Source organism: Dasypus novemcinctus, chromosome 3, assembly GCF_030445035.2.
Source record: "Dasypus novemcinctus isolate mDasNov1 chromosome 3, mDasNov1.1.hap2, whole genome shotgun sequence".
In the NCBI taxonomy this organism is placed as follows: Eukaryota; Metazoa; Chordata; class Mammalia; order Cingulata; family Dasypodidae; genus Dasypus; species Dasypus novemcinctus.
The window spans coordinates 166,864,394-166,888,143 of NC_080675.1; the positions used below are offsets into that span (position 1 = coordinate 166,864,394).

The window sequence follows — 23,750 nt, forward strand, 5'->3', positions numbered from 1 at the left end:
AATATATGCAGTACAGTAAGAACTTTGTTGTCATTCATCATTGCTTTTCCAGCATCTTGGAACACTATCTGGTGCATAGTAGATACTGCATGAATATTTGTTGAAATGTTTGAATGGATAAATGTTTAACTTAGATCCTCCATTTTCTAGAAATGTGGTATTTTGAGTTATTTTGTGAGATGAACTTAACAGTATAGAATAGTTGGAGGTAGGATACATTTTTTTCTTAAGCCCTCCCCCACTTTGGAATAATAAAACTACTTTTAGAGAAGTTTTAGGTTACAGAAAAGTTACATGAAAAGGAATCCTATATAACCTCCCTCCCCATAGAATATGTTTTTTTAAAAAATATTTTTTTTAAAACCCCTCTTAGATTGCTTCCCTTGTCTGTTTGCTCATTGTTTCGCTTATTGTTTTTTGGTTATTTATTTCATTTATTTTTGTGTGTGCCTCCTCCCCCAAGATGGCTGCTCTCCTCCTTTCTGAGGCACCAGAAACTGAACCCGAGACCTCCCACATTGGAGGTGGGCACTCGACATTTTTAATACAATAGAATGTCATCTGCGATACTATCTTTTTGACAGGGTTTTGGAGATACTTTATCAGTAGTAGAAAAATATCTGTATGAACATTTGAAAACAAGTATTCATATAGATCCTAATATATTTCATATACTGAGAAATGGTGTATTCGTAATTACCTAATGTATAATCCAATCTCTTATTTCATAGCATTTGTATTTGTATTTTGAACTTCATACAGAGCAAGTTAAAATTCCCTACATACTTAAGCTATAAACATCTGGGATCTTTGTATATGCATGCCCATTTAGAGGATATATGCTAGTTTGAAAGTGGTTTTGTTTAAGATATGAGTGTTCAGAGGAAGCTTTATTATTAAAAAATAATCAGTTGGGACTAAACTTTTAAATAATTCTTGAATATTATTCAGTTATTTCTAGCTTTGCCCCAGGTCTCTGTGAAGGATACCTTTGCAAGAATATGAAACCTTATTCAGTGATCTAATGATACCACATACCTAAATACCATGTTCCCATCTGTGCCATACTTTCCTTCTCTCCTGGCAGCCACGTGTATTCCCAGATCTGGAGTTATTAAGAGTGTAAAATACAACTCCTGGAAATCTGGAATGGTCTCTGTTTTAACCCACTGCTGTACAAAGTGAAGGCTGTTGATCAGAGCTGATCTGTCAACTCTTCATCAATGGTTCATGATGAGATAGGTATAGAAATTGAGAGTAAGTGTTTAAAGGACAACAAAACGGGTCCTTCATAAATAGAGATGTTCTTACCCACTTGATCTACTTATTGTGCAGTGCTCTAAATCAGGGAGAATAGATGAATGTTGTGTGTTTCTGCAGAAGTAGCAAACTGTAGGAAAGAAGCATGAGAAAAGATCACTCTATTTTGTGAAAGATACACACCGTTCTAGTTTGCTAAAGTGTTGCTGATGCAGAGTACCAGCAATGGGTTATCTTTAATAAAGGGAAATTTATTAGGGCAAAAACTTCCAGTTCCTAGGCCCTGAAATGTCCAGATTGAGGCACCATCAGAGGTACTTTCTCACCAAAGTCAGCTGCCACTTTGGTGAAGCAAGGTGACCACTCATCTCTGCCTTCCTCTCCAAAATCTACCATTTGTTTCTCTGATCTCAGCTATGGGCATCTGGGCATAGGACTTGTCTCTCCACAAGCTCAGCTGTGAGTGAAACTGGAGTCCTTTCTTTCACATGGCAGGATCAAATATGGGGGCTCCCTTTTCCTGCAGGATTGTGGAGACTCAACCTGAGTTATGCCTCACTGATGTAGTCCAGTCGAAAGGGTCCACACCCACCAGAATGGATTAGTTCACAATCTTTTTCTTTTTGGGATTCATAAAATAACTTCAAACTGCCATGCTATCTTTATTATGACCTATTTTATTTATCTAAACATTTTAAAAATAAGGTTAATCATCTCAACAATTGAATTGTGTAAAGTGCTGATTTAGGGCAATGAGCTATAAAAATGCACCAGGCCAGGAGAAAGCTCATTGGACTAAGTATGTGTTTTTTCTTGAGGTACTGGGTCTGGGAATTGAACCCAGGACCTTGTATATGGGAAGCCGGTGCTCAACCACTGACCTACACCAGCTTCTCAAAGGTGTTTTTTTGGTCTGCTTGTTTCTTTTGTTTTTAGGATGTACTGGGCATTGAACCCAGGACCTCATACATGGGAAGCAGGCACCCAACCACTTGAGCTACATCTGCTCTCCTCTTGAGTTTTAATGTCAGTAATTTCATATAGAATCATTTAACTTTATGCCTGAAGATAGGGGTCCTGCCCAGACTAATGGACAAAATTTTTTTTCTTTTTCCTCATCTAAAAAAGCTAGTTCATTGAGTCTGTTTCAGAAATGGGAACAATGGCTTTTATCCGAAGAATCATAGAATCTTTACAATTTGAAGGTTGTCGATCAACTAATAGTAAGGCTTGTTATCCCCCTGGAGTTATGAATTCATATTTAGCTCTTTTTTTTTTTTTTAAGATTTATTTCTCTCCCCTCCCCGCCCCCCCCCCCCAATTGTCTGCTGTCTTGTGTCCATTCATTGTGTGTTCTTCTGTGTCTGCTTACATTCTCATCAGGTGGCATGGAAATCTCTGTCTCTTTTGTTGCATCATCTTGCTGCATCAGCTGTCCGTGTGTGCAGTGCCACTCCTGGGCAGGCTGCGCTTTTCGCACAGGGCACCCTACCAGGGGACACCCCTGCATAGCATGGCTCTCTTTGCACGCGGCAGCACTGTGCATGGCCCAGCTCACCACACAGGCCAGGAGGCCCTGGGTTCAAACCCTGGACCTCCTATATGGTAGGGGGACGCTCTGTCAGTTGAGCCACATCTGCTTCCCCATATTTAGCTCTTAATCTTTCTATCATACTAAGTTTCAAATTGTTTTCTTTAATAATGAATATGTATTCCTTTCTCTCAAATTTGATTGGGTTATCTAAAAAAATTTTTGGTAGACATATAGGATTGCTATTTGTAATTTTTTGTATATTGTATTTTTGCTCCATGGAAAGCTAAAGAAACTCCCAGAGATTTGTTATATCCCTCCCAGTGGTTCGATATTGGACTTTTCTTCCTGATCTGTTTTCTGTCATCAGTTTGAAATTACTTTATCCAGTAAATTACCCAGCCCAATTTTCAGTTTTATATGGAAACATTTCTGTCTCTCTCCCCAACCAGAATTTAATTTTAGGTAACAGCGGTCATGTTCTCCCTTTCAAAATAATTTTCACATTCCTGTGCTTCTCCCCCTCACTCTCATTAAGTAACATCAAGTACTAGGTATGCGAAGGTCAATACATAGTTTTTAAGCCAATAACAATTATGAGATATGCAAAGAAACATAAGTTCTGAGAGAGATCAACTTAGCTTGTATATAAATATAAACCTAAGTAGCAGTTAACAGAGAAAACTAACTCATCACTCATACCTAAGTCTACTGGGGAGCGATAGGGTTGAAAAAGAGAAGGTGCTTTACTCAGCAAGTAAAGATTGGTTAATCTGGTATTATTTCTTAGGTGAGGCTCTGTTTGGAGCGCCTGGTATTGGCCAGAGGAGACAGATGGCCAGGGGAGATGAACTAAATATAAGTGTGCTGTAGGGTAGACTTGTCATGGTTTATTCCTCCTAGGTGCATTTTTTTTGCTCCCAACAAATCAGTTGTATTGATACATATTAAATACAGCATAAATCCATCCAAAGTGTACATTTTCTGGTATTTGATATAATTGCATAGTTGTACATTCATCCCTTCAGTCATTATTAGAGCATTTTCATTATTCCAATAATAATTAAAAAACAGAAAAATTCATCACCCACCCCCCCCTCTCAAAAGAGAAAAATGGCAATGGAAACTATGAACCACAAATTATAGCCTGTATCCGTAATCCACAGCGATCTACAACTTGTACACTAACCTCCCAAAGTGTTTAAGTATTTTGTTTCATTGATCTGCATTCTCTGGTACAATATAGGTAGCAGAGCTAATTTTGTGTGCTGGTTTAGGATATTGGCCCAATGCTGGCTCCGTTACTTATACTAGCTGTTGTGCAAGTTACTTACAACTTCAGTTGCCTCCTCTGCAAACTGGGGTAGTAACATCCTCCTTCCCAGGATAGTTAAGTGAATAAATAAGATGTCCTTGGAAACTGCATAGCTCAGTATCTGGCACATTGTTTGAAAATAAATAAATATTAACAGTAAGAGGATGTGCGATTGTGGGATGTATCCCTTTGCTTGTGGAAAAAAAATGGAAACTAATAGTTAATGAATGCCTTCTAGTAGTATATATACACACACACACTCACTCATGTATGTATCTTTAATCCTTAAAACAACTCTAAAGAAGCCAATATTACCCCCCCCTTTTTTCTAACAGATGCAAAAGCTATGGGTCATAGAAGTTAAATAAATATCTTAGACTCGTGTATATGGGATTCTGTCTAGTCAGACCTCAAAGCCCATGCTTTTTCCATTATACCACCCCACATATTAGCCTCTAGGGAAATCTCAGATTCAGTATAATTTCATAAATTGATATGGCGGGCGAGTTAAGTATTTCTTTATCTGGGAGAATAATTAGGAGCTGGTTGGTGTGGATTTAATGAAAAAATTAATGAATAATTTGGCCATATCGTATTTGTAAAATATTGAAAGAATTAATGTCAAAGTTGCTGCTGTTCTTCATGTGAGTAGAATGTGTTCATTCTGAAAGTAGCTAGCTAGCAGTGAGAATGTGGGGCAGGCACTGTGTCCTGCGTTCTGTCAGAGCCCAGCCAGATGCCTGGGAACAGCTGTTTTTGATATGCTCATCATTCTGTTGAGTAATTCAGCAGATGGTGGACTTTAGAACTTTTTATCAGAGAATGTTTGTGTTGAGAAACGTTCTACCTGTAGGGGACATTCTTTTGATTTGTAAAGGAACTTTTCCTCCTAAAGGTCCTTTTGCTCAGTGCTCCCCTCAAATGACTCCAGATACTAACAATTTTTGCTCTGGGTACCTCATGAGGTAAATATAGGTCTATAAAGATCAGCTCTTCCTACCTAAGCAGTGCCGTGTTACATAGTAGGGAGAACACAGGCTTTTGAGCCATTCCAACCTGGATTTAAAGCCATTCCTCTATTACTTACTAGCTATGCTCCAAGTAAGGAGGGCAGGCCTTGTAAGATAGTTTGTTTACTCTTCTCTTTAATTTCCACAGTAATTTCGTAAAGGGGCAATTATTGTTTGTTTTTTACAGATCAAGATATATGATCAGAAAGGTTAATTATTGTCTTAGTTTCCAGGCTACTGCGACAAACACCACACAGTGGGTTGGCTTAAACAAGGGGAATTTATTGTGTACTGGTTTCACAGCTGGAAAGCTTTGCTGCCTGCTGGGCCCAGCAACCTTCTGGTGGGCCAGCGAGCCTTGTTCCTTGCCTTTACTGTTACTTGGCTGTGTCGTCTTCTTTCTCTTCCAGTTAAAGAACTGGGTTTCTTTGACTACTTCTCTTTTGTGTGGCTTTCTCTTTAAATAGTCTCTAGTAGTAAAAGGATTAAGACCCAACCTCATTCAGTTATTAAATGTTACTAAAAATAATTTCTTTAAAAGGTCCTGTACAAGTGGACTCACATTCACAGGAATGGATTAGGAACATATTTTTCTGGAGCATGTAATTCAGTTTACCACTAGTATCTTGCCCAAGTTCTCCCTTTTTCTATGGGATAAAGTCTAAGTTTGAACTGTTAATGTCGGTGATATACATTGGACAAATGAGTTAATATTTTTGAGTCAATAAATTCCTCATCTCTGAAGCAGGAATACCACTACTTTGAAGAGATGATATGAAGAATAAATAAAATAGTGTATCTGAAAGCATTTATCAGTGCCTAGTAGAAACTTAAATTATATTAGTTTTTGCCCTACTTTAAGTAGACAGTAATCAGAGAAATGTGATAAAATTGCCACATCCAGCCTTTTTTCAAATTAGTTTTATATTCAGTTTTTTAATTTGAAAAAGTTTAAGCGTATAAAAAAGATAGTGGACATCACCATTCTAGGATCCACAGGATGGAGGAATAAAATGTGGATTAGAGTGGGCTTACTTTTATTCTACTATAGAACTGTTGTGACTTGTAATGGAAGAAACTGTAGCTTTGATCTGGAGGAAGTGGCCACAGTAGTTGCTGAGGCCAGAGAAGAAGAGATGTGATGTGGGGGGATTTTCGGGACTTGGAGTTGTCCTAAATGATATTGCAGAGACAGATGCTGGACATTATACATCCTTCCATAACCCACTGAATGGGGGAGAATGGACTGGGGGAGAGTGTAAACTACAATGTAAACTATAATCCGTGCAGTGCAGCAGTGCTCCAAAATGTATTCACCAAATGCAATGAATGTGCCACAGTGATGAAAGAGAGTTTGTTGATGTGGGAGGAGTGGAGGTAGGTGGGGTGTGTGTGTGTGTGAGATATATAGGAACCTTTTATGTATGTGTATATATATATGTGTGTGTGTGTGTGTGTGTGTGTGTGTGTATATAAAGATTTATTTATTTATCCCCGCCCCCCAGTTGTCTGCTCTCTGTGTCCATTCGCTGTGTTCTTCTGTGACCACTTCTATCCTTATCAGCAGCACCAGGAATCTGTGTTTCTTTTTGTTGCGTCATCTTGTTGTGTCAGCTCTCCGTGTGTGTGGTACCATTCTTGGGCAGGCTGCACTTTCTTTCGTGCTGGGCGGCTCTCCTTACAGGGCGCACTCCTTGCGCGTGGGGCTCCCTTACATGGGGGACACCCCTGCGTGGCACGGCACTCCTTGAGCGCATCAGTGCTGCTCATGGGCCAGCTCCACACGGATCAAGGAGGCCCGGGGTTTGAACCGCAGACCTCCCATGTGGTAGGTAGACACCCTATCCATTGGGCCAAATCTACTTCCCTGTATATTTTTTAATGTAACATTTTTTGTGATCTATGTATCTTAAAAAAATACCAAAAAAAAAGGGTAAAAAAAAAAGAGATAAAAGAAGAGTGCAATGAACTCCTGTATGTTCTTTATTGAAGTTTATCAATTAATAGTTGTCACATTTGCTTTATCTGTCCATGTATACATAAATAAACGATTTTTGCTCAACTATTTGAGATTAAGCTGCAGATATCATTATCCTGTACTCCTAAATATTTAAGCATATAACTTGCAAGAACCAAGGACATTCTTTTATTTAATAGAGCAATTACCAAAGTCAATAATTTAACATTATTATAAGATGATTGTGCAGTAAGTAGTTTAGATTCACTTTTCATCAGTTGCCCCAATAATACCCTTTTAAGCAATTGTTTTTCTTCCCGATCTTGATCATACAGTGGATTTAGTTGTAGTGGCTTTTTAGGCGCCTTTATCACCTTTGCCTTTTAAACCATTTTTCTCCACAACATTGGGTTGTGTTTGAATTACATCTTCATGTTATCTGTCCTTTCACAGAGAATGATTTCTTAGTAATCTCAAACCATTTGCAAATATCTTCAAGTTAACAGAATAATAATACTTACTCTGATATTCTTACTCTTCTACCCTCGAGTGAAATCTGAACAAATAATTTGAGTACCTACAGTGTGCCTGGAGACTGTGTAAGGCAGAGGCAGCTAAGAAGACATATAGGGTCCTTGTCTGTAAAGGGGGTTACAGATGAGTGAAGAGATGATTACAGTGCACTGCAACAGTTCTTTGGGAGCACGGAAGAGAGAGACTACTCATGGAGTTGTGCTGAAAACTAAATCAGGGCTTCCAAGGATGCTTGGAATATAAATTGCCTTATGATAGGAAGACTGAAGGTTTCAAGATTATTGAAACCTTAAAGTCTGTTCTGGGATATGGTTGAGTATGACAGCTTAAACTCCAGGAGACCTCAGGACTGCCTGAAGTGCAGTAGTAATGAGATAGGGCCTGCACGGCACAACTGCCGCAACTAGGAAATACCTTTTCCTTTCCTCAGTCTCCTCATTGGGAGGAAAAACAAAGGTGATAGAGATCAACATAGACCTTCCTACAGCTTTTATGTGCCTTCATCCACAAATCTCATTTCACTCTAACTTTTCCAAAAGACTCAATTGATGCCAGAGTGCCTCTTAATCCACCAACTGAAACATCCATAATTTTGTGTTATATTTGTGAGTGTGCTTTTCTCTTTTGCCAGACTTGATTTGGTTACAGTAAATCTTTGTGTACTTTATACAAGGTAAATTTTAGCTATCTAGGCATATTCCTCTCTGTGGCTACAAGTACAAGTCTGAACGATGTCTTAATTACCAGTGGAAGATGTAGGAAGTGCTTCTAGTCAAGAGAAAGCTGAGGAGTTCTGCAAGTCCAAAGGACAGTAAACAAGGAAAATGACTTTAAAGTTGGAAAGTGATAGTCGTACATGAAGAAATTATATATTTTTGGAATTAGAGAATATTGAGATACTTGTGATTCTAAGGGAAATACTAGATTCTCCACCCTGGAGAGCCTCAGAAAAAGAATATGTTTCATTTCCTAAGCCTAGGGTTGTAGGTATGACCTTCGCAGCGTACCCATCCAAAGGCTGATGGAGAAAGGGTAGGGATTTGCTTTCTCCACTGCCAGAACAGCTCTGTTTCCCTATGATTTTATTGGAAATTGTTCAGCTACTTAACAGTTTGAAAACTAATGTCTTAGGTATTTTGGTAAAGTATGCTAAGCCAGCGTCTCCTGAGGGTGCTTACAGCTCAGTCCAAAGTCTCTGAGCTTTTTTTCTTTTGTTGCATGCTTTGGGAGCACAGGTGAGAATGTGGAAGTCATTCTATGAAAGCTGATGTTGTTGGAACTATTTGTTAATTTGTACTATTTGTACTGCTAGTGCTGCTGCTATTTCAAATAATGGAGGGTTGACTCTGTTTATACTCTTATTTTTTCTCTTCTAAGACTTATGTTTTTCCAAATGTGAAATTGAATACATTTTGATGAAGGTGTCATAGCATTGTATCATAATTTGCAAGTTTTTCCTTCTTAGTGGTACATAAAATGATGGTACTATTACACTTAATAACATCTTAATTTTGATGAAATATGATATATTTAGTGCATGAAATGCCACCCTTATAAGGGTAAAATTCCTAATAGATTTTTTCCTGCTTTTTGCTTCTATGGAAGTGGCAGTAACACCAGTAAGCTAAACTGTGGCTACTTAGCAGTAATTCATGTTTGATAAACACTGTGTTTAGATAATACTTGAGAAAGGGATTGCATTTATCCTTGTAGTAATGGCATCTAGCACAGAGCCTCCCTTTTAACAGGTGCATGATAAATGTTTGGTTGAATGATCTTTGAATATTTAAGCCAGACCATGAAAACAAGATTTAGTACTAATTAGAAAAATAAAATGTAACTTGCTTAATTCTAGAGAAAATAATTACATTTTTTAAGGAAGGCCAAGTAACCATATTGTTTTGCTTGGAGAAACTGTGAACAGAATTTCAAGATGCATTTCTGAACATCGATCCCATCAAAATTACTCTTACGTAAGGAGAAAAGCACAGGCTATGTGTCTTTGTTTTGGAAAAGCGAAGTAGGTACTTAGCTTCATTTTTTGTGTTGGGATGTCAATTTGTAAAGCTTAAAATTGAAAAAATAAAATAATAACTCTGTAAATATCTAATGTGGATAAGAGGGCAAATACCCAAACAATTAAAAATGTTGAGAATGGTTGCGGTGAGTCAGATGGGGAGGGAGTTGGAACACTGCAGTTTTATTTTTATTATTATTATTTTTTAAAGATTTATTTATTTATCCCCCCGCCCCCTGTGTCTATTTGCTGCGTCTTCTTTCTTTGTCCGCTTCTCTTGTCAGCGGCACGGGAATCTGTGTTTCTTTCGGTTGCTTCACCTTGCTGTGTCAGCTCTTGTGTGTGTGGCACCATTCTTGGACAGGCTGCAGTTTCTTTCGCGCTGGGCGGCTCTCCTTACGGGGCGCACTCCTTGCGCTTGAGGCTCCCCTACGCGGGGGGACACCCCTGTGTGTTAGGGCACTCCTTGTGCGCATCAGCGCTGCACATGGGCCAGCTCCACAGGGGTCAGGGAGGCCCTGGAGTTTGAACCGCGGACCTCCCATGTGGTAGACGGATGCCCTAACCTGGGCCAAGTCTGCCGCCCAGTTTATTTTTATAAACCTTAAAGAACTATTTGTTTCTAAGCTCATGTGCCTGTATAGCTTTCAACCCCCCAAATTATTTCCGTCCACCTTTCTTACCCCTCTCTCTCCCTCATTGATCTCATTTAGCAAAATTAATTTGATATAGATTGACTCATAGGTATCTCTTACTTAAGGAATTCAACCTAGGAGAAAAACAAAACGGCGGAGAATTAATTTGAAACAGTGCAGGTGCCTTCTACTCCATGGACTGGGCATAGGCTCAAGAGTGAGTGCGATAAGAATTTAAATCGACTTTCCCCTTAGATGATCTAAATTTTTACAGTCTTCTTCTGTGTGAATATCTTTCTGTGCTTTGTGATTCTATTGTTTATAGATGTGCAGTTTTATACAACATGGCCCCAAAATGTTAGACCATGTTTCATTTTCATTTGTATTCAGCTAAAGAAATCATGATCAAGGGAAATTCTTCGTACACTCTATACCGTATTATGTCCTAACTTTACATGTTAAGCCTTTGGTAAATTGCAATTCCAGTAGAGACAAATGAGACCCCTTCCTGCAGTCAGGGAGCTTGTATTCTAGTGAGAGGGATAAGACAAGTACATAAATAACTATTAAATATCCCAAAGAGGGTTTTTAAAAAAAAAAAAAAAACAAATCAGTTAATACATATTAATAAAGTATACAATTCATCCAAAGTATACAATCGGTGGTATTTGGTATAATCACATAGTTGTGCATTCATCACTTCAGTCATTATTGCCACAAGAGAGTAATGTAATGAGGACTAAATGTGTTTAGAGTGGAGAAAAGGTCTGTAGAGAGAAGAGTGGAAAAAGATCAAAGAACCAGACTGTGAAATATAGGTGGTCCAGGGATAGGTTGGCATCCCTGCGTGTGCCTGGGGAATAAATATTTCCAATTTGGCTGAAAAATAGGGTAGAGGAAGATTGTTTTTATTGGTAGAGAATGTTAGTACCGTAATCTGGAGAACTGTGCGGGCCAGGTAGAAGAGAAGAGTTGTTGGTGTAGTATGGTGTGTGAAGACACACACAGTTGTATAGTGGAAAGAGGGCCATTTAGGGCTGGCTCTGCTTATTAGTTGAATGGCCTTGGTCATGAAGCTCTGTCACTTTCTGCTTTTCTGCTTTATAGGTTCATATATATCAGATGCTCCATGGAGTGCTTAAGATTAAAAGAGATTGCCTAGGTGACACGTTCAGTGCATGGAACACATGGAAAAAGTCCAAAAAAGAAAAATGGTTTTGTTTTTCAGAGCAAAACTTTTAAGCAAGGAAATGAAATTCCTCTTGCTTTAAAACAATTGTTTTGGGTGGGTTTAGAGTTTTGTGGAGGCTGTCCTGTAACATGAACTGCAAGAGTCCAGGTAATATAATGAAGGTCTGAACTAGAGAAATGCCTGTGGAAATTGAAATAAGGGACTGAATGTGAGAAGCAGTACAAATGTAAAATCAGCAGTGTGTTCTGAATAAGGGAGATGATGTTCATAGCAATGATGTCACTGGTGGAAGTAGCTGCTGCTTTAGGGAATAGGGGGTCATTAAATTGAGTTTTGAAATTCGAGCATGCTCATGGGACATCCTTATAGAGAGATTCATCAAAATAGTGGTGTGGAGGCAGGATCTCAGAATTTGAGGCTAGAGAGAGATTTGGGAGATCTACTGGGAACTTGGGTATGAATGTAAGAAAACTGAATTCAGGAAGTTGACCTATGTTCACATCTAAGATATAAGATGATGAAGAAGAGGAAGAAGCAGCAGCAGCAGGAAGAGAAAATAGTGTGAATAGGATGGTTCTTTATGGATAAATGAGAATAAACTTCAAAAGAAGGATCAGGTTAACATTTTTAATCCTGCAAAACTCAAAGATCCTGGGGGAAATGAAAGGCCATTGGATTTTTGGATTCATAGTCACTGGTAGCCTGAGAGAAAGAAGTTTTAGTAGCATTGGGTCTGAGTAGAAACCAAATTGTTGCTTAAAGCATTTAAATGGGTGGTAAGGAGGTAGAAGTGGTGAGTGACTCCTTCAAGGGAAGGGGAGGAGGAAGACAAAGTAGTTCAGTGGGTTGACAACAGCGTTTCTCATCCCATGCACTGTGGGATATTGAGGAGCCCACCTCTTCCATTAGATCCCCAGTAGCACCTAGCCCCCCCCCCCCCCCCCACACCATTTCCAGTTGTAACAACCAGAAATGTCTGTAGACATTGTCAGATCCTTGGGGCAAAATTCCTCCCATTGAGAGCCACTGGATTTACAGGGTCAGAGGATTGTGACCATTGCTACCACCCCCTGCCAGTATTCTCTTTTACTGCCACTGCTGATCTGTCAACTCCTTCTATTTTCAGTGTAGTTGTAGGTGAGTAGGAAAGGAGATGGTCCCGAAGCTAGTTGAAAAACTGCATATAACCAGGGTATGATTACTGAAGCAGATACCTGAGGAGGACAGGAGGAAACAAGAATAAACTACCAGTAGAAGAGTAGCGGATGTAGCTCAGTGGTTGTACTCCTGCTTCCCATTTATGTAGTCCTGGGTTCAATCCCTGGTACTGCCTTGAAAAAAAATAACCACCACCAAATCACTAGTAGAAGAGTTGATGAAGATAGTTTTGACTTCCTCCAGATGACCTTGAGCTTTTCACTAAGAAGGGGAAAAAAGATCATCTGAGATGGAAGTAGGGAAGATTACTGGTGGGGTTTTGAGGAAATTATAGAAAGTGTAAATAACACTGTGGGGTGGATTTGCCTTACTGAGCAGCAGTGAGGCTTGGCTGAAAAAGGTTTTTGGTTTTTTTAAAAAATGGGTGCATGGTAATTAGGCCTATCTATTTCAGTTTATTTCATTAATATAAAATTTATAGACATATGAATACATTTTCAAGTTGAAAGTAGAGAAAAAGTAAAGAATTTGAAAAAGGTTCATCACCATTTAAAATATTATTATAGAATATAGTCATATACAAAATGATGAGATTGGAGACATACTGATTTCACCTTTCCATGGAAATATACAAAATTAACCCATCAGATTTTGAATTTTCCATAGGAGAAATTTACTTTCAATGAATATTAATGATTTACAAAAAACAGCCTTTCACACAGCTCTTAAATAAACTGATAAGTTTAAGTCCTGGACAAATTTCAACTTAAGTACTTTCCAGCAATATGCAATAGTATGTATTGAAAATGACATTTGTGTTTTGAATTTCAAAAACTGTTGATGCATAAATTTTGCTTAGTGCAAATTTATCCTACCTTGAAGGTGACATGTTTTAAAATTTTCACATAACAACTAACCAATTTAAAGTGACAATTCAGGGGCATTTAGTAGTACATTCTTATGTTGTGTGAATGTTACCTCTATCTATTTATTTTACAGATCAATTTTATTGATAGGTAATAATAAGGCATACCATTCATCCAAAGTATACAGTCAGTGGTATTTAGTGTATTCAACACCTCAGTCATCATTTAAACATTTTCATTAAGAAATAGGGATTTTTAAAAAAATTGTTAAAAACATTAATTGAAATATTGGGTAAAAAAAAAAACCGACCACCCGGCTACTTTTTTTTTTGTGCAGTTAATTGTCCAGACCTATCTACATTTTACCCTTTTTAATTTTGCTTGTTTCATTTGGCATTGTGGAATTCAAAGGTTTTTTTTTTTTTAATGCTACATATTAATAATATTCTATAGATTGTTCTTTAATTTATAGTCTTCTAGTTACTGGTTAGGTTGGCTTCGGTTTTTAATACTATTTTAAGCAAAGTCACAGCAAAAATTCTTAAATAGTTTTCCTAAATATTTTCAGTGAACCTAAAGCAGGAAGCACATTTGTGTGAATGTCACCTTCTCAGTGAGACTTTCCCTAACCCAGCACATTTTAGATTGCGTTCCCTATTCCTGCTTTACTTTTCTCCCTAGCCCTTGCTGTCTCCCCAAATAACTAGGTGTTTTATTTTTTTACTTAGATTTCTGTTGTCCCTGCTACTAACTCGATCAACTCCACCAGGTCAGGGATTTTGGTTGGTATCACCAGCACCTTGGAATAGTTCCCAGCACGTAAATACTTGTTGAATGAATGAGTAGCAGGAGAGTGTCAGTGCTAACAGGTACTCATGGAAGCCAGTGGGAGAATAATTTCATTAACTGGTCTTTGAGATCCAGAGAGGCTAGGAAGGAAAAAAAAAAAGCCAAAGGGACAATGAATTGGGGAGATTGAAGTTTTAACTTCTACAGGTAATTGTGTGACAAGAGAAGCACATTCCTCAAGGTTGGTAGTGTACCCCATTTTGCTTGGAATGGACCAAATCACTTTTTAATCTAATATAGAAGTCCTACCTTGACAAACAGTTCCCTCCAAGTTTGTTATATCTCATTCACACTAAATGGTGGTTTTGTTTTCAAAAGTTTTTTTGTTATTAGTTGTTGGAAAATGGCTTTATGTGGCAATCTGAGTAAGCAGAAATGCCATTAGTGTCTGTCAGACAACTAATTAAGCCCACCCAAGCTTGCAAGTTGAACTTAAAGTTCCCTTTCCCTAATTTGTTGTAGCTGATTGAGTTATTAAGTGAGTATTCAGTTGAGCTTTTAAGTGACTATCTTGCAGATAACGTTTCTATTTGAGGTCACTTTTCTCAAAGTAAAGCAGCTTGATAAGTTCATAAAACATTTGGCATAGCACATGCTAAGCTTATTTTATTTAGAGCAACTGTAGGGGAGCCACTCTTGAGTATAGAAATTAGCAATAGTTTTCTTTTGGGGCAGCCTTAATAATTACCCTGAGCCCTGTGCATGATTCTCCAGTTTGTTATAAGTTTTCCACTATAGCATATTTTATCTTGGAAGTTTCAGTTATCCTTAGGTGAACTGTAAATGACAGACAAATATGCTTTCATTCACAGACTCTGGAGAGAGTTGAAGGGATCTTTATCTCTCTTATTGCTCAGTGGATGATATGTCTATTATTACTTGATTCTTCAGTTTCAATTTCAAGTCATGATAATGCTGTGAAACATAGTCTTCCTCCCAGAATGTCCAGGAACCAATCTACAGGTTGTTTAGGTGTGGAATATAATAAATTAGCATATGGGGGATTTTGTGGATGTTAATGTAAATAAAAGGACAATAAGGGGACATTCCAGATAAGGAGGAAAGAGTTGATAGTATAATCTATGATGGTTCTACCAGGTTTGGTTCTTCATATGCCTTTTCTCTAATTCTCAAAATAATGAATGGATTATAATATTCATATTTGTTGATTATATGACTTAGAGAAGCTAAATTTTCCTATCAAACAACTAGCAAAGAAAGTGATAGGATTTGAACACAGAGCACTCCAACTCTATGCATTCTATTTTACTAGATATCAAACTCACAAGTTAGGACAGTGATGATGAGTATATTGAGACTTGAGAAGTATACCAAAATGTGGTGAATCCTGAAGAGGCGAACATTTGAAATTGGTGCCAGAGTGTGGTAACTGAGTAACATGAAATTGTGCCGTTTATCATTGTACCTCACCCCCATTTATCTTATACACCAAAGTTTCCTCATCTGGTATGGAAAAGATACAAGTATCAGTTGTGTGTTGTGTTCAGCAGGCATTATTGGCATAGGTTTGTCTTCTGGGAATAAGGGTAGAGTTGGCGATGATGTGGTATTTAGAGAGGAAATGGTTTGAAATAGTGGAAAGTTCATTAGAGAGGGGACCATATAAAGGTCCTATCCCAGAAATGTCTTGTTATGTACCAGTAACCTAGTCAGCTTTTATATGCACATAACTGATAAGAGCTGAGCAAAGGTATTTGTTTTTTTAATTAAAATTTTTTAACTTAACATTCTTAGAACCAAGTGCTTTATTCAAATTAAATTTGATAATTATACTGACAAGTATGGAATAATCTGGCAATTCTAGTTGTTTTTTCTAAGTAGTTGGAGATTTTGAGGATGCTTCCTCTACCTGAAAGTTGGAGGATTGCTTGTATGGGTTAGAGTGACCGATTCTTCTCTTCCCAGTATAATTTACTGCAATTAGCATATGAGAGAACCCATTTTTAAGAGAAACTCTTAATTAGCCTTGATTCTGTTGAAAACCATGCTAAAACCATCCTGTTTACACTTCTTCATTGTTTGGTTGTTAGCATAGTATGACTGTTTTAAGATAGCAGAATTCTCTTTATCTTCCTCAACAGAATCTCTGTTAGGGAGGAACCCTGCAGTTCTCCTTTAACCCTTTTATGACTTCTTATGAGGAGGATGGAGCATTCAATATGCCTGAGTAAATGGGGAGCTGTACAGATCAAATTTTTGCCCAGAGCCTCCCTTTCAAAAGCAATGAGTTAGAAATTTTACATAAGACTTTGAGGCCTAAGCCTATACCTGAGAAGCAGAATATATGTATTAACCAGAAATTGCTGCCTTTCAGGGAAGATGCTGGAGAAACAGATTCCTGGAGCAATTTGTCCTATGAAATACCCTATGGGGACTGTTCTGTGAAGCATCATCGAGAGTTGGACATCTATATGTTAACCTCTGAGTCCAGATCACATCATGAACCCCCATCTCCTGGAGACAGTTGCACTGGACATATTTTTAAACTTATGAACATCCAACAGCAGCTAATGGTAAGGAAGAATGTTTCAATTTTCAGACTCTTATGCTGTTCTCCTCTCTCCCTCCCTCTCTCCCTCTGCTCCTGGTAGGTAGACTTTGCTATCATTTGAACATAAAAATGCTTTACCCCAAAGAGTGTGAAACTTGTAAATCAGTATTAGTAATATTAGATAAAACCATTTACAGACATAGGTTTTGCAGTAGGGAGACGAGAGGTTTTCTTTCTTTTTTTTTTTTGCCAGACTTTTGAAATAATGAAAGTTACACATACCTTATAGATACAGATAAATGGAACAACTCAAACTAAATTTTCCTGGCATAAAAGAAAATTTGTCTGTGTTTGTTTTAACTTTATAAGACTAAAAAAGCAAAAACAGTTTCTAGGATTGTTGCTGAACAACAAGAATCAAATTTAGTCAGAAATAAAGCCTTTTTACAACTATATCAGTGAGTGATGATAGTGTTACTATATTTAAATTGATGAGTATATGGTAAAGAGTTCACTAAAAAAATAAAGATTGTATAATTCACTTACGCCTTTAAGATAAAGTTGTTGCCAGACATAAAAACATTATAGACTCCCGGGTATCATTTATTATGGATCATATAAACGTCATTTGAGTTCATCTCTCTTGGCCATAACATCTGAAAGGCTAAGTTTAGATAATTTTTCCACCCATTTTACTGCAGAGCTGATTTGATTTGTAAACAGCTTGGCAATAATTTCATTTAAGGTCTTCTAGGGTTAGCTCTGTGCCAGAGGCTTCTTTGGGAGCAGGCATTATTTTTGAGACCAGCAGGCCAGGCATCTTCATATCAGGATTATATGGTATGCCTGCCTCAGCCTTTCAGGATTGTGTTTGTTTCAGAAGAGTCGTCATTTTATTTTCCTCTGAATGGCCTGCCAGGAAATCAGATTTCCCTTCAGAGCTTTTCTTGCTAGGCGGATGGTAGTCCAGTTGGAAATAAGCAGTTTCTAAGTGCAGGGTATGGAGATCATTGATGGGAAGGCAGGAGAATTAAAAATATTGGAGGACACATGTGTTTATGAGCTTCTGAAATTCTTCAAGCAACACCACTTTTTTTTCCAGATCCTTATTTTGTAATGTTCACTCTTCATTAAATTTAATGACCTGCTTTCAGAACTTTTAGGAAACTGTCACACAAAGCAGGAACAGAAGCAAACTACTTTTGAATCCTCTAAGCCAGATAGAGTATTTCACAGAAGCTTTTAGTGAAAACACATTTTTCTTGTACTCTCTTATAAAAAGTGTGAAACATTTTACAGTTTTATATGTAAACTTTTGCAGTAGACCCAGTAAGTGCACATAAAGAGTCTGCTGATGGAATAAATGCTCAATTTATTTATTGAATGAGTAAGTGAATGAGATGACAGAGGCAAGAAGATGTGCATGAGATTATTGCAGTAGATCAACATTGAGTGAGAGCAGACCACAGGTTTTAAGAATAGTTTTTGATAGAATTCCTAAAATGTGATATAAAGGCAAGACTCACTTTAATAAGCCAGCTATATTTGTTTTTCCCCATTTTTCCCTGGGCCTTAACTACATGCACATGTGGTTTTTGCATAATTATAATCTTGATTTAACTGTAGGTTTTATTTTTTCCATCATTTTATCATGAATATTTTTTCTGATTTCACTCTGGTCTTCATAATTAACATTTATATATAACGTAGTATTCCTTATATCAGGTTGATGAACTCTGATTATCTTAAACATTCTGATGCTGCTGGTTATGTCTGTTTGTTTTAAAAATTATTTTGAAATTGCAAAAACTATTTATGAGATGACCTAAAATGTCCTCAAGTCACAGTACCCTCTGAAAATAGTCAAGATTTAGGTATTATTAGTGTCATATATTATCATTTATTTAATATTCAGTATTGGACAACTGAGAAACTTTTAATAATAGTGAAAGGTAATCTACCGTGCCATTGTTGTTTGAAATTATGAACTGATAACTAAAATCAAGCTAGTTTGGGTAGAGCATATATATTAAAGGCCAATGTATAAACTCCTCAGTAAATATTTAGAGCAATGGAACATTTGGATGCATCTGAAACTGATAGGGGTTACAAAACTGGTTAGATTTGCTTTGTATATATGCTTTGTATATATGAAGCCAGATGGAAGCAGGCTTTGTCCTCTAAAACTCTGAAGTATCTGTCCTCAGCTGCTCATTTGAAGATACCCTGTGCTTTTTAAAAATAAGGCTTTAGAGGCTCAATTTTTACCTACTCTCTGAAATAAGTCCATAATGTAGGAAATAGTCGTCTTGTATATTCTTGGTCATTTTTAACATCCCAGTGGATGTACAGGTATAGGGGAGGAAGTGATATTAGGAGCAAGGAAAAAATGTATTTATGTTTGTTTAGATGAGCTTATTATGTGACCTTAAGGACTGAAATGGTAGTGGATTCTGTCCAATAGGATATTTGCTTATAGGTGTTAGTGATATCTGTTCCCTTGAAAAGTTTTTTGTTTTAAAAATATTTTTATTTCTTCCTAGAAAACAAACCTTAAGCCGATGGACAATCTTACACCCTTAATGGTTACAGCACAGGATCCTTCAGGTCTTCCCTGTACACGAGAGCAACTGATGGACAGCCACCAACGTTCTTCTCCTCAAGATACAGATTGCACTGCATGCTTTCAAGGGAGCCCTGCTGGCCAGCTCAGTTCCTATGATTTGTTGAGCATTGTCAAGGAAGAGAATACAGACTGTTCCTGTAGGGAGAAAAGTAAAGGTGTGGAGAGAAAAGAGGAAGAGGTGGAGCCAGCACCTATTGTGGCCTCTGGAACTGTGTCAGATCAAGATAGCTGCCTTCAGAGCATGCCTGCCTGTGGAGGAGAGGGCGTAGAGGGTCTTCCATCCTGTGGAAACAGAAATGAAGAAACTGCAACAAAATCCTGTGAAATGGCCACATACCAGGACTCTCTGAGCAGTGGAGACAGTATCCCGCCAGAGGACATGGGCATGGAGCCAGGTGGAGCCCAGCATTTCTCTGAAGGTAAACTGGCAGGCAGTTCAACAGATGCCAGTATCCCAGATACTGCAGGGGAGGTGGAACATGGTCCCATGAACCCAGATGCCACCATCCAGAAGAATGTGCTTCAAGTAGGGGAAAGTACAAAGGAAAGATTTGAGAACTCTAATAACAGCCCAGCTGGAGCCTCTGACATAAAAGTCACAAGTAAGCCTGTGGATGAAGCCAGTGTTCCAAACTGTGTTTCTGCCACCAGTTCTCAGGATGGTAATAAACTTGTTGAGACTTTACTTGTACTTAGTAATGGAGAAACCTCCACTGAAAACATTGCAGAAATGGAAACTTCAAGAAGTTGTGAAGAGAATGCTGGTGCTCCAGAGGGTCAGAACCCTTTGGTAGTTCCAGCTGCTGCAAACGACAAGGTGACAAATGAATCAGAACCTGGCACCCCCTCGGCAAGCATATGTGAAACAAAGTCACCCTCTGATTTAACCCTTCCTGAGCCAGAAAAAGATTTAATACCAAACCAGAAATCAGAAACAAATTCATCTCATGTCAAAGGTCAGAGTAGCAAGTTGCCCATCTATTCTACAACTGGAGATAAATTTTGTGTTGACTCTGCATGTCAGCAGAACACAGTGACTTCTCATGGTGAGTTGATTGCAAAATACTGTGATGACATAGTTACTCTGCCTGAAAGCACCAGGACAGGACCACCCAACACACAAGATCTGCCCACTACTGTCCACTGTGAAGACCCACAGGCTAACAGAATCATTTCTGACTCTGTAAGAGATACCCAGGAGCATGCAGATTTTTGTCCTCTCACAGTTTCAGATAAAGAGAGCCAAGGAAAAGATTTGAACCTAGATACACCATTAACAAATATGCTTGAGGTGGTTTCTCATCAACATCCAATTGCCCCCAAAGCTGAGAAAAATCTAGTGCCAGATAAAGTAGTGGCACCAGGCGGCACTTTCTCTCTGGCAAGCAGACCAGGCAGTGAATCAGTAACCAAAGATGACGCACTTTCTCTTGAACCCTCCCAGAAAGAAAAGGGAACAGCAACCCCTGAACTACAGAAAGCTACAGATGGTCAAGACAACGCACATCGAGATTGGAGTGATCCTAATAAGCAGACTGTAGAAGACAGTGCAGCAGGCCCATCCACCTCCTTTTCTGCTACAGAGCTTCAGCCCAGCATGGGGAATACCAGCCCCACAGGACTCGGTGGGGAGCATGAGGGTTCCTGCCCCTCAGCCGTGCCAGAAGTTCTGAATATCGAGGGATTGGGCACTGACACTTCCCTACTAAGTGTGGAGAAGACCAATTTAGACACTGGTTTAGTTTTAACTGGAGAAGAAAAAAATATGGTGCTTCTAGAAAGCTCTGGAGCTCAGGGACAAGATGTCCAGGATAAAGCATTGACTTGTTCCTCCATCAAGGAAGACACTCTTTCTTCAGGAACATTGAAGGAAGAGCAGAGAACACCACCCCCTAGAAAGGAGGTACCAGAATTCCACGAAGAGCCTGGTTCGGCTGCCTGTGCTCAGTGCAACACACTTCCACACAATAATTTACTGGGCACACCCTCTGCAGAAAATAAACATAAAAAGGAAGTGGCCCTGCAAGTCTCACTGCTGGCTGAAGGTGGGGCTGCACAGAGCCTGGTGCCACCAGGAACAAGTTTGGCTGCAGACTCATGCAAGGACGCCTTGGGCCCCGAACAGAGCAACCTGCCTCTGTTGCCAAGTTTGGTGCCAGATGGGTCTGAGGCTGTTGATTGCAATCAATCTTTTGCTCTGAATTCTGGAGTGGAGAGCATTCAATCCCAGGGGGAACCTGCTGCTTGTGAGGAAAGTGGAAAAGTGACTTTGGATGTTGCTGTGGTTAATGCTCTGCATGGTACTGATGGAGCCAAAAGAAAGGATATATCCCACAATACTCAAGACACCCTGAATCCAAAAGTTTTGTTGAGCCAGGAGAAGAATATGATACTTGGTTTGCCAGGAGCTTTACAAGACAAAGGTGTGAGTCACCTACAGGGAACTACAATCCCAGAGATGCTACCTCTGGATTGGGAGGCAAGGAAGCCAAAGGGAACAGACCACAGCCATGCTGTGGGTGACTCCATGGAGGCACAAATGGGTGACGAGGCACACCATGTCCTACTGCAGCCTATTGCCAAGGAGCTCCCCACAGAGCCGGGACTCCCTACCCATGATGACGAAGCCCGGTCTGACATGAGGGACGTTGGACAAGATTCAGCCCCAAGTAGAGAAAGGAGCATTTCCTCTTTGCCTTGCACTATGTCTGCCAAAGCTGTGGGTCTGCCCAAGAGAGCAGACTTGATAGAGGAGACCGCAAGTCGCATAGTGGGTGCTGTCATAGAACACGTCAAAGCCTCAGGAGCCCTGATTACCAAGGGGGAAGGCAGTCACATCCCACTGTCCGCTCCTTATGAGTCAGGCCCTCTGGCTGAACAGGTAGAGCATGTTTCTCCAGAGAAAGTGAAAGCTCTCCTGCCTGAAGAGACCTCACTAATGGACATTGTTCATGGAGGAGCCACCGGAAGCTTTCCAGGATGTTTTGTTGGAAGGGATGAGCCAGAGAAAATCATTCTGCCTGACCAAGGAGCTGAGCTTGCAACAGGTAAGCAAAGCAGATTAGGAAATTAACAATCTGGGAAGTAGATTCCTTAAAAGTCTCTGATGTGCTGGTAAAATAAGGCATCTTTGCTGTTTAGAGGTATTGGGCTCATTTGGTAGGTTGCCAAGCTGATAGTCCCCAGTATCACAGGAGGCACGTCATCTCTGGGGGCTGGACAGATTTTACTTCCTGTGTTGTGGACTCCTGACTTGATTGCTTAAGCCCATAAAACCTCTTGTCTGTCATGCTGGAGCGGTTACAACTTTCTAAACCTAGAAAACAGTGTCTAGATCACAGACACTAAAAGATAAAGGAACTGAGCACATGCCTTTATTCACATAACTTGGTTTTTTTTCCTAGGACTCTAGGAAACAGTGCTGAAAAAGTGTAGTTGGGAGTTTTCTGCAAGGTTTCTATTTTATTTGCAATGCTAAAACTCCCTTCTGTCCCTATCATCTTACTCCATATTCTGAGCAAATGTAGAGTCAGAGTGGTTTCATAAGTATTAGTCTAAGGCAGCACCCTCATATCCAAAATGGAGGGAGACATTAGGTCATAGATGGGGACCAGGGAGAAGGAGAGGGAGCTCCCTCCTCTTCCTGCCCAAGGGGGAGACCTGCTGCTCTTGTACTGCCTGTTGCTTTTGGGCAGCAGTCTGGGAATTCAGGACCCTGCGCAGCGCAGAGGGTAGGATGCAGGATTTCCGCCCAAGCCCAGTCTGCTGAGCCGCTGTCACAGGGCAGACCTTGTGTCTGCTTATCTTGGTGAAGCAGCTGCACGGAGCAGATTGCTCACACAGCAGCCTGCTCCATCGATGGGTAACCATGGCCTGGGAGAGCAAAGAGAAACCACTATTGCTTGGTGGAAATAAATTATCTGTATAAAACTTCTTATTGGGGGTTGAGGCTGAAGCTGAAACCGGAGTTGGACTCAAGACTCCTGAAGACTTAAAAGGTCAGTTTGATTCAGACATTTTTATACTACCACCTGTTAGCACGTATAGATAGAAGGTCTGTCTCCATGCCTACCCTTGGGTTTTTGTGCTTAAGAAGTGGCTTGCTTTGTTTTTATTGTTTGATTGTTTTTGCTCTTCTCTTTAATTTTTGAAAATCCCTCTTAAGTATAGTACTTAAGAGTATGGGGGTAGGGTGTGGAGAGAAATGAACAACTAGAACAAGAAAAGAAGTCATGTGATTATTATTCAAAGTCTCCTAGGAAGCAGAGTAATTTAAATTCAATGGTCA

General features: G+C 39.2%; 1 protein-coding gene across 13 annotated transcripts in view; it reads left to right on the plus strand.

Moving 5' to 3' along the window:
* Window positions 1–23,750, plus strand: part of AKAP13 (A-kinase anchoring protein 13) — a 390,788-nt gene that overhangs the window by 192,199 nt on the left and 174,839 nt on the right. For all 13 annotated transcript variants that reach the window (XM_071214350.1, XM_071214349.1, XM_058294653.1 and 10 more), the window contains 2 exons: window positions 16,660–16,858; window positions 19,380–22,509. In XM_071214350.1, coding sequence (XP_071070451.1) covers window positions 16,660–16,858; window positions 19,380–22,509 — 3,329 coding nt within the window. The remainder of the gene's footprint in view (window positions 1–16,659; window positions 16,859–19,379; window positions 22,510–23,750) is intronic.